Here is an 11,365-nt window from a genome sequence, read left to right on the forward strand (position 1 = left end):
TTTCAAGACATGGACAACTTCTAATAGATCTAAAAATTTCTATTTCTTACCATAGAGTTTTTAATTGAGTATAGAATTCAAACACATAAAGATTACCCTGGTTGAGATGATGAAACTCTTCTTACAATTCATTCTGAACATATCTCCTTGTGAAAATCTCTCTTCCAAGTCTTTCCAAGCTTCTGCTGCAGAGTCCATCCATATAATTGATTTCGCTATGATTCATTAATTGAATGATGTATCCAGTATAACACCATGATATTGCACCTTCTCCATGGCCTATATGAGAGATCTTCTAGTTTTGGTTGAGGCAAGGTTCCATCAATGAACATAAGTTTGTTCTTGGATTCAAGAGCTAGTTTGAATGCTCTTGACCAAGAATGATAATTTGTTCTGTCTAAAGAAGGAGTGACGGGGATGAGTGAAGAGTTCTCACTAGAGTGAAGGAAGAAAGGATTGCTATCTTGGTCAGTGTTACTCATTTTCGAAGAAGAAGGGAAGGTAGTGAAGAAAAGAGGAAGGAGAGGAGGAAAGGTGGTGATCAGAGCTTTAAAGCTCTAATACCATGTTAGTTGGATTGTGATCTAGTGGAGAGGAGAAGAGAAGATGAAGTAATATTGAAATAACTCTTGGAACTTTATTGCTTAACTTGATGATTTACAAAGAAGAAAGTACAAGCTATTTATAGAAAGAAAATAAACTAAACCACCTAACTGAAATAACCAAAAAGGGAACAAGAAGGAATAAAAGAACCTAAATCTGGAAAAAGTTTCTTGCTGAAAGTTAGATTATTATGAGTCATTCTCAAAATAAATTAGTTCCTCCTTAGTATGGGAAGGGACGACTGATATTTTTTGAACAACATAAATTTAACTAATTGTCTTATAATTCATCACATATTGATGGTTATAACAATATTACTCTATAGACAGAGATCATATGTTCCAATTTCCTATCTTGATCCATAGAAAAAGTTCCATCTAATTAATTTTTTTTTAAATACATAAAATAATATTTTTATATTACATGAAGAAAGTTGATTTACGACATAATCATTTTGGGACAGACGATCAGAGTGTTATCCTATATTCACCCTCTATGAAATGTCCTACAAAGTTTGATGCAAAGAAGCCAATTTGATTTTGAGGTGCAACAGAAAAATGTCATGGTGGAGTGGCTTGAGAGAGCTTTGGCCTTTGATTCACTTGCTGTTCCCACTCAGTATCCATTGATGGCTGAAGAGATGACAGTTTCTGTTCTTGTTGATGTTACCACTTCAGCTTTATGCCCTAGAATCTCAACTTGCTCCAAGCCTATTTATATCAATGTTTTTCAACAAACAATATGATATATATATAAACAAAGTATTCTGTTTTGGCTATTTGTTTGTTCAAATGAAATAGTATAGGTTGTATATTTCAAGGATGATAATTCTTACACTAAAGTTCAAGGTATTATTTGGAGATGAGTTTAAGTGATTAATAATTTATCTGTTTCTTTGATAAAAGTTGTATTAATTTGACATTGTAGTATTTGATAGAGACATTTTTTCATGTGTTAAACTGTGATTTTTGTCTGAATTGAATTTTAGACTTGGTAATGTAACTTTTGTTTGCAGATTGTTGGAAATTTCAAGATGGTGGTGCTTCCACTACTAGGTCAGCTTTCAGAAGAGAAGGGTCGTAAACCTTTGCTTCTTATTACCATGTCCACAACCATATTTTCCTTTGGTATGCTCATTGGAACATTAAAGAATCTTTGGCATCAGAAAATTTAAATTTTGTTCTTTAATGTTCCTTTTTTATTTCTGCTATGCTTTCAACTTCCTTTGTCCCTTCATAGAATTGATGTCAATTGAACTATATATATATGCATTTATTGCATCCAACCATATTCTATGCTGAAGATTGGCCTTCTGGGAATTATTTTTTTCGATTTATTCTTCTAAACATTGTGCAATGTGTATTATCAATTTAATGTTGATAGTTGACTTTGTCAAAACTCACAAGTGACTGAATTTATATTATATACTCCCTAGATCTCATTACGTGGGAGACTCGTACAGTAAACCATCCTTAATAATAAATAAGATGTGAGCTCAATCTTTTATTTTTTGTGGTGAAAAAGTTGAGTTAAGGGTGTGCCAACTATTGTGGATAATATTTTGCTCTATCTAATATGTAGGAGATTTTAAGGAATTAAGTTGTCCTTAGCAATGATGTATACTTCTATGTGGAACTTTTTCATTTTTTGAACATTTACTAATGTTATTTCTAACAATTGTAATGAACATTGAACAAGAAACAAATGGAAAAAATAAAAGCATGCTACTTTCATTCTTATAATTAATCTAACTGCTGATAAAATAAATGATTATCCAGAAAATAAGCAATGCCAAAGATATCATGTTAAACAAACATGACTAATATAGAAATTTATAATTTATAATTAAGATGAACATCATATATTTGATACAATGATATTGACTATTTGTTTCGGAGGTTACAGTATAAGTGATCTAATTACTGTCACCACATAGATTTCTAAAAGCTGATAACGTATATGAGCTTAATGAGTGAATACCCATCGGGTTAGCCTATAGGGGATAATGAGAACCCTATAAGTTAACGCATAAGGAGCGATTATGGTCTCCAACATATCAAATCAAATTCAGTATTCACCTCTCCCCATCAGAGAGGAAACGCGAGTCCCAAGAGGAATTAGAGATTTGGTTGAGGAAGACCATCACACCAAAATCCATCTCAAAAAGGTAGATCAAAGGAGCACATCCAGGAACATGGATTCAGGTATTACACTGCATCATTTGTTTCATATATGTGTGTGAGAATCATGAGATTCAAGATTCTAGGATTGGTATTGAAAGTGCAAAGTGTCAAGGATAACACTAGCATGTCTTTGCCTATGTTTTGATGAAGACAAGGGTTTAACAAAGCTTGAAGATGGCTCAACAATTAATAGGCCTTATGCTCATTTGGTCATGTCTAGACTATGATATAAATTGAGTCTATAATCTAAGTAGTCTGGGATGTGTGCCGTAGTAATTGAGTATAGGTTAGGTAAACCTAGATACTAATCTCTTAAGCCATCTTAATTGAACTATCATATTCATGAGATACATCATCTCGTTAATTGTATGTTCATGCATCTACCATACATGTTATATGTGCATATTAGGCATAATATAATTAGTAAAACATGTATGTTTATTGTGCATAATATATGAGAAGTTTGTCATTTGAAACATATGCATAAATGTCTCAGTTAATCGATTAAATGTCCCAGTTAACTGATTTTCTGTTGAATATGTGTTTTCTGTTTTAACTAATTTCTGTGTCATTCTGTTGGCCCGTTAATCGATTAAATGGAAGTCTTAATCGATTAACTAGTCTGTTATGTGTTGTAACTGAAATCTGTTTTTGCTGTTGTAACTACTTAACTGTTTAACTGTTTTTGAAACGGATGAAACCACTTATTCTCCATGCTATAAATACGAGGCTTCACTCAGAAACCCATAGCAATACATTCTATTGTATAAGGCTGTTTAGAGAGCATTTTGCATACATATTCTACTATTTTTCTACAAGAGAGTTGCTTGTGTGAGAAGAGAGATTATGCTGTTTCTGCTATAACATGCTTTCTGTTTTTGCATAGTTTCATATCCATTCTTATATTGCTCACATGATCATGCATTAGATTTTGATAGAAAGAAATCATTTGTATACTGATATTGATTAACTCACTCTTATATTGATGGCTTAAGTGATTAGAATAAGGGTTAATCTTTGAGTCTTTATCTTGTAATATTTTAAGCATTTTTGTGCTTAGTATACCTTGCTGTTTAAACGTGTTTTTTTGTGTAGTCTGGATTTGTCTCTTGGTGTGAGATCACCACAGAGATTGAAGTTCTTCACCAAGGCAGGGAGGTCTTGATTTGAGGATAAGATTCTTGGCTGGGGCTAAATGTTTTCTCAAGAGGCGAAAGGGTAAAGTCAAACCAGGTTTTAGAGATCCTCGATTTCAAGAAGGGAGCGTCTTATGTGGTTGTAATTGAATTGGTATTTGTATCCTTAATTCAATATTGTGAAGAAAGAAAATATCCCTGATCCAGAAGGGGAGGCCTGGATGTAGTTTGCAGTGGACCGAAGGGGAGGTCTGGATGTAGTTTGCAGTGGACCACAAATGAACCAGGATAAAAATCCTTTTTGCACTGTTCTTTCTCTCTTTATCTTTCTTATGCTTCTTGCCATGATAAATTGAACCTGTAATTGAAAAGTTGGATATTTGTTTACTGCCATATACTTAATATTTGTGCATAAAAATATATGAAGTATATCTGTTCAATTGTGTTTTAATCACTGTGTAATTTGCCTATTTAGTCATTTTGTTCTGTACAATAATTAATCGATTAAACCCTGCTATTAATCGATTAATTGAACTGTTTTTCCAGCAATTGGGCTTTTGATCAAGAAGCGGTAATTGTTAACCGCTACACCTATTCAACCCTCCTTCTAGGTGTTCCTAAACCACTGATACCTAACATGTATTTCACCAATCATAAGGAATTCCCAACAAGTGGTATTAGAGCATACGTTTTGAATTTGTGATTCTCCATTAAGAATGTTTTCCCAAATTTTGTATGAACCCTAAATTTAATTTGAGATATTTTGCTTCCACTGTAATGTCATGAAAATATGAAATATATGAATTGATCATTTATGCTACATCTTAACGGTGTTAAATTCAATGGATTCAACACATATTCTTTATTGAGTTGCATATGATATATTTGTTGAATTTTGAATTCAATCTTGCACTTTTCATGTTAGGTGTTTATATCCAAATTGGAAATTCAATCTCCATATGTGTATAATGTTAATTGGGAATTCAATTGAGTTACGTGTTCTTGTTAATTGAATCCAAATTGCATATGTTCTTATTACGTGTTACATGAGACATTTTTTGAATTCAATTGGGAATTCAACTGAGTTAATGTTTCACCGCCTTGTACTTTTGTATAATGTTACGTGTTTCCGTATATTATGGTATATGTATATTGAAATTTCCGTATGTGCATATATGTTATATATATAATCAAAGGGTACATACTTATAGTGATTTATATTGCTATTGCATCTGTGCAAGTGTTTATATCCAAATGCTTTATTTGTCCCGTTTCTTTAAATAACTTCTACTATTTTGATTTGGAATTTATGGAAGGGAATTATGGAATTAGATTTGGTAATTATAAAAGATATCAAATATAAAGATTTTAATTCCAAGATTATTAAATTTTTTTAAAATGGACCCATATTGTGTTTTTCTTTGTCTGATAATTATTTTGAATTAATTGATGCAATATGTTGCAAAAGTAACCTCTGTTGTGGAAATTAATTGAGATTATACAAATGAGTATGAGATTATTTATGCGATTTGTGTTCGACCCAAAGGAAGATACAATTTGGCCAAATAATAACATACCTGTGATTATAAATATGTAACAATTATATATTTTTTCCATGTGAATAATAGTAGGTCCAAAGAAAGGCTATTGTTTGACATAACTAATTGTTAATATTTGATCATTACATTGAGAGTATCACTTATAAATTGATTTCTGTGTCCAAAGACTAGAAATTGATAATGTACTAGGTATCTTGTGATGGGTCTATTATGTGAACATGTCTTGTTTTATATATGTTACATGACTTGTTTGTTTAGATGTGAACATGCCATTAATTCCTTGTTCTATGCATTTAGTGTCTTTTACTAATGTTGCAAATTTTTCTGTTCAAATCAATAATATCTCATTGCTAAATGAGACAAACTTTAAGGTCTGAAAGGAAGGTGTAGAAGTTTTTCTCGGCTGTATGGATTTGGAACTAGCACTTCGTGTGGAGAAATCCATTTCCACTGTGGAAAACCTCGATGAGGCTAAAATTGAGAAATGGGAACGCTCTAACCGAATGTGTCTGATGATCATGAAACGCTCTATTCCAGATGCATTTCGGGGCTCTATATCTGAGGGTGAAAGTTCAAGGAAGTTCCTTGAAGAAATAGAACAATTCATTGTAAAAAATGAAAAGGCGGAGACGAGTAGCCTTTTGGCTAAACTCATCTCCATGAAGTACATAGGAAAATAGAACATAAGGTAGTACATTATGGAGATGTATAATCTCGCATCAAAACTCAAGTCACTCAAGTTAGAGCTTGGTGATGACGTGCTCATGCACTTGGTTTTTATCTCTCTTCCTGCACACTTTGAGTAATTCAAAGTGAGTTATAACACTCAGAAGGACAAATGATCCCTTAATGAGCTTATATCTCACTGTGTGCAAGAGGAAGAGAGGTTGTAGAGAGATAAGACTGAAAGTTCTCACTTGGCTATGACCCCTCAAAATAATAAAAGAAAGAGCAATAAGGGTGATGCAAAAGGGCATTCTTAGCAAAAGAAATTGAAGGGTAATGAGGAATTCACCTGTTACTTCTGTAAGAAGCAAAGACACATGAAGAAAGAGTATTCTAAATATGCCTCATGGTGTGTAAAGAAGGATAAATTTCTCACTCTTGTTTGTTCTGAAATTAATTTGGCTTTTGTATCCAATGATACTTGGTGGGTAGATTCTGGTGCTACTAATCACATTAGTATCACTATGCAGTATTGTCTGTGGAGCCAACACCCAAGTGATGACGAAAGATTCATCTTTGGGGTCAACGATAAAAGGGTTGCAGTTGAGCCTATTGGAATATTTAGATTATGTTTAAGAACTGGTTTTAATTTGGATTTATTTCAGACATTTGTTGTACCGTCTTTTAGGCGGAATTTAATTAGTATTTTCAGCTTGGACAAATTTGGCTTTTCTTGTTCTTTTGGATGAAATTCTTGACCCTTTAGATTTACGTGACTTTGAAGTCTGTGTTGAGTGCATAAAGGGAAAACAGACAAACAAAAGAAAATTAGGTGCCGAAAGAGCTAAAGATGCCTTGATGTGAACCCAAGTGAGACCAAGTTGGATAATGATGAACTAAGAGGCATTGACGGTCCCATGAAAAGGGCAAGGGCCAAAAGGGCACAAGATGCACTAGGATTACTCATGAAAGGCAACAAGGAGAGTGCTCTAAGATCATACCAAGGGATTTCTCACTTCATTCATTGTGTAACTCAGAATATTGGCCAAAATTAGGAAAATGCTGGACATGGCCGTGCCCCAGGACACGGCCAGGCCGTGTACGCATCTGTCCGAAATTCCCAAATTTTTTAATTGGGACATGATCGTGTCCCTAGGCATGGCCAGGCCATGCCCACCAAAAAAATGCGGGAAAACTTGTGGCGTGTCAATTGAATTTAGAATAAATGCATCCTTGAAGAGTGAACACTTGCATTAATTACTGTTAATTATGGTGTGATTTTCACTTAATGCATATAAATGGGGAACTAAAGCATGTTAATTATGGTGTGATTTTCGTGCAAATGTACCCAGCCAAGTTCGATGCACAATTCAAAACCTCAAATGCTACCTTAAACTCGTGGGGACCATGACAATCAATGGTGGCCGAATTTCCCCAAATAATTGAAGACTTCTAGGCTAAATGCATCCATTCTTTCACTTGGCTGAAACATTTCAAGGAATCCAAAGCTTCTAGTTTTTCTCTTTGTAATTTAATTACTTACGAATTCACATGTGGGATTATGACCTTCATTATTTCATGTTCAACATGACTGGAAGGGATCCAATGTAACCAGCCATGTAGTAGGTTTAATCTAGTCCAAAAATAAGTCTTGATTCATGATAGGGTCACGTGAGAACCATCATGGTTTGTCTATAAGTGTACTTCTATTTTGCTAAATGAAACTAAGTTTGTTTAAGTTAAAATTTGAGGAATAGTTCCTTGTGTCAGAGCTTTGTCTTCTCCAAACTTCTTGGCTGAACCAAGATTAATGGTTCTTATCAAGAACCAAGTTCTTGTGGCGAAAATCACCCGACTTATCAACACCCAAGTGTTATGGCGCCTACCCCGCCATTTCTTATCCATCTTCTTTTATCTTACAATAACAATCCGCTACCAAATTTCACCATCAAAATAGCCCAGAAAAATGTGGGAAAAGTCAAGCACCAATCAAGATAGATCATTATCAAGAACTTCCAAAAGAGATTCACATCATGTCTTAGAACTAATACATAGGATATATGTGGTCCTTTCCCTATGGCTTCTTGGAATGGACAACATTATTTTATTACGTTCATAGACGATTACTCTAGGTACGGCTACCTATATCTTATACATGAGAAGTCCTAATCCTTGGATATTTTCAAGTCTTTCAAGGCTGAAGTTGAACTTCAACTTGGAAAGAAAATTAAGGCTGTCAAATCTGACTGTGGTGGTGTATACAATGGCAGATATGATGGATCAGGAAAACAACATCTAGGGCCATTTGTGCTTTTCCTCACAGAGTGTGAAATTGTTCCGCAATACACTATGCTAGGCAAACCTAGCATGAATGGTACTGCTGAGCGACAAAACTGAACTCTTAAAGATATGGTATGAAGTATTCTTAGTCATTCTTCTTTACCAGAAGAAATACAATATAATCATTAGGAATTGCACTTCTCCTCTCTAGTGGATCTCCTTAATGGCACTTCTACTTCTAGAGGTTGTTGAATTTGTTCTATAGGTAATTGAGTGAGAACCTCATTGTTGTCTTGTTCTGGAATATTGTTAGAGATAATATTCTGAACATTATCTTCTATCACCGAATTTATTCCTTGAATGGTAATAGGCACAAGAACTTGTTCGCTATCAGTGACATGTTCTTCCTCAAAGACAACATTCCTTATGTTCTCAAGAGGGATTCAAAGGTGAGAATTCACTATTAGTGACGTCTAGGATCTTGTCGAATTACCTGAAGGTGCGAAACCTATTGGTTGCAAATGGATATTTAAAACCAAGAGGGATTCAAAGGGTAATATTGACAAATATAAAGCTCATCTAATTGCTAAAGGCATCACTCAAAAGGAAGACATTGATTATAAAGAAACCTTCTCTCCAGTATCTTCGAAGGATTTTTTTAGAATAATATTGGTACTAGTAGCTCATTTTGATTTAGAGCTACATAAGATGGATGTTAAGATTGCGTTTCTAAATAGTGATATTAAGGAAACAATTTATATGGTGCAACCAGAAAATTTTGTGTCAGCTGGCTCAAAGTCAATGGTATGCAAATTAAAAAAATCCATCTATGGGCTTAAACAAGATTCTCGTTAATGGAATCACAAATTTCATCAAGTTATTACCTCGTATGGTTTTGAGGCAAATAAAGTTGAAGATTGTGTATACCATAAGTTCAGTGGGAGTAAATTTATCTTCCTGATATTATATGTCAATGATATACTACTTGCTAGCGGTGATATGTGACTATTGCATGAGACCAAGAGATTTCAAACGAAGAGTTTTGAAATGAAAGATCTTGAGGAAGTTTCTTTTGTATTAGGTATTCAGATACTGAAAGGTTGTTCTCAGGGTATCCCAAGGTTATCACAAGAAAGCTATATAGATAAAGTCCTAGATAGATTTGGCATGAAAGACAATAAACTAGGGGATGCCCATATAGCTAAGGGAGACAAGTTTAGTCTCGAACAATGCCCCAAAAATGACCTTGAAAAATATGAGATGTAAAAAATTCCTGATGCATTTGTAGTAGGAAGTCTAATGTATGCTCAAGTATGCACACGTCCTGACATAGCATTTTTTGTGGGAGTTTTGGGAAGATATTTGAGTAATCATGGAATGAATTATTGGAAGACAGTCAAACGTGTTATGCATTATTGAAGAGAACAAATGAGTACATGCTCACTTATCAGAGGTCTGAGAATTTAGAGATCATTGGGTACTCTGACTCTGATTTTGCTGGATGTCTAGATAACAGATTCTCCACCTCTAGATATGTGTTTATATTGGCTGGAGGTGCTATCTCTTGGAAGTCTGCAAAACATACGCTTATAGCTCCTTCAACCATGGTTACGGAGTTCATGGCTTGTTTTGAAACATCATACCATGGCATATGGTTGCGTAATTTTATCACTGGTTTACATGTGGTCGGTGGTATTGAAAGACCATTGAGAATTTATTGTGACAACAAGTCTGCGGTTCTTCACTCCAACAACAATAGGAGTTCTACAAAGTCAAAATTTATTGACATAAAGTTTCTGGTTGTTAAAGAAAGTGTTCAAAATGGACAAATTTCTATAGAACATATAGGGACAAATTTTATGCTAGCTGATCCACTGACTAAGAGTTTGGTACCTAAAGTCTTTCATAAGCATGTTGCTCATATGGGTGTTGTTCCTTAGGATACCTTAGTTTAGTGGGAGTATATATGTTTGGTGATTTACTTTGGATGTTATATGCAGTTTTTATGCATAATAAAGTTGATGGTTTATTGTTCCATTTTGAAATTGTGCATTGTAACTATTGTGTTACAATTAAAGACATTAGATTGATCTCACTAAAGAATAAAGAAGGACTAGTTGGAAATATACATGTTTGAGATCACATTGCATGAAATTTCCATGTCACTCATCCATATTTGAGCTTTGTCATTGAATATATTAATACGGTGATCATCGTGGTCGAGTCACACTTGAATGTGATGAAAGTCATGGTGGTTCTATAGTTGATATATGAGATGGGCCATATTGTAGTAAGGAGAAGTCTAAATGTAAATAGCATACGGATGTGCGCCTAAAGAACTTGTGATATAATTGTTTCAGGAAAATATGAAGCCCAATTGGGAGATTGTTAGAAATTTATAATTTCTAATTAAGGTGAGCATCATATATTTGATACAAGGATATCGACTATTTATTTAGGAGGTTACATTATAAGTGATCTAATTACTAGCACCTCATAAATTTCTAAAAGCTGATAATGGATATGGGCTTAATGAGTGAATACTCATTAGGTTAGCCCATAGGGGATAATGAGAACCCTATAAGTTAACGCATAAGGAATAGTTATGGTCCCCAACACACCAAATCAAATTCAGTTTTCAGTTCTCCCATCAGAACCCAAGAGGAATTAGGAATTTGGTTGAGGAAGGTCTTAGAAAGGTAGATCAAAGGAGCACATCCAGGAACATGAATTCAGGTATGACACTGCACATTTGTTTCGTATATGTGTGTGAGAATCACGAGATTCAAGATCCTAGGATTGGTATTTTACCAATCATAAGGAATTCCCAACAAATTAATGATTTTCATTATCTATTTTCTCCTTTCACTATACTCTTGTTACAACTATACTTGTCGTGAATCAACTCATTTGTCAACTAGACAACCTTCAAGGATAG

At 34.1% G+C, this 11,365-nt stretch overlaps 1 protein-coding gene across 1 annotated transcript; it reads left to right on the forward strand.

Moving 5' to 3' along the window:
- On the forward strand, positions 1,108-11,365 carry LOC109344677. The gene is made up of 3 exons (XM_019583430.1): positions 1,108-1,342; positions 1,619-1,730; positions 11,313-11,365. Exons 1-3 carry the CDS (start codon positions 1,121-1,123, stop codon positions 11,363-11,365), a joined length of 387 nt encoding a protein of 128 aa, XP_019438975.1. The 5' UTR covers positions 1,108-1,120.

The sequence above is a fragment of the Lupinus angustifolius genome, chromosome LG04 (assembly GCF_001865875.1).
Source record: "Lupinus angustifolius cultivar Tanjil chromosome LG04, LupAngTanjil_v1.0, whole genome shotgun sequence".
NCBI lineage: Eukaryota > Viridiplantae > Streptophyta > Magnoliopsida > Fabales > Fabaceae > Lupinus > Lupinus angustifolius.

Bases quoted from the DNA above. Each gene is read 5' to 3' on its own strand.
- LOC109344677 (XM_019583430.1), top strand. From the start codon at position 1,121: ATGCAAAGAAGCCAATTTGATTTTGAGGTGCAACAGAAAAATGTCATG. The intron at 1,343-1,618 runs ATATGATATATA...TTTTGTTTGCAG, and splicing joins TCAATGTTTTTCAACAAACA to ATTGTTGGAAATTTCAAGAT. The intron at 1,731-11,312 runs GTATGCTCATTG...CTCTTGTTACAA, and splicing joins CACAACCATATTTTCCTTTG to CTATACTTGTCGTGAATCAA.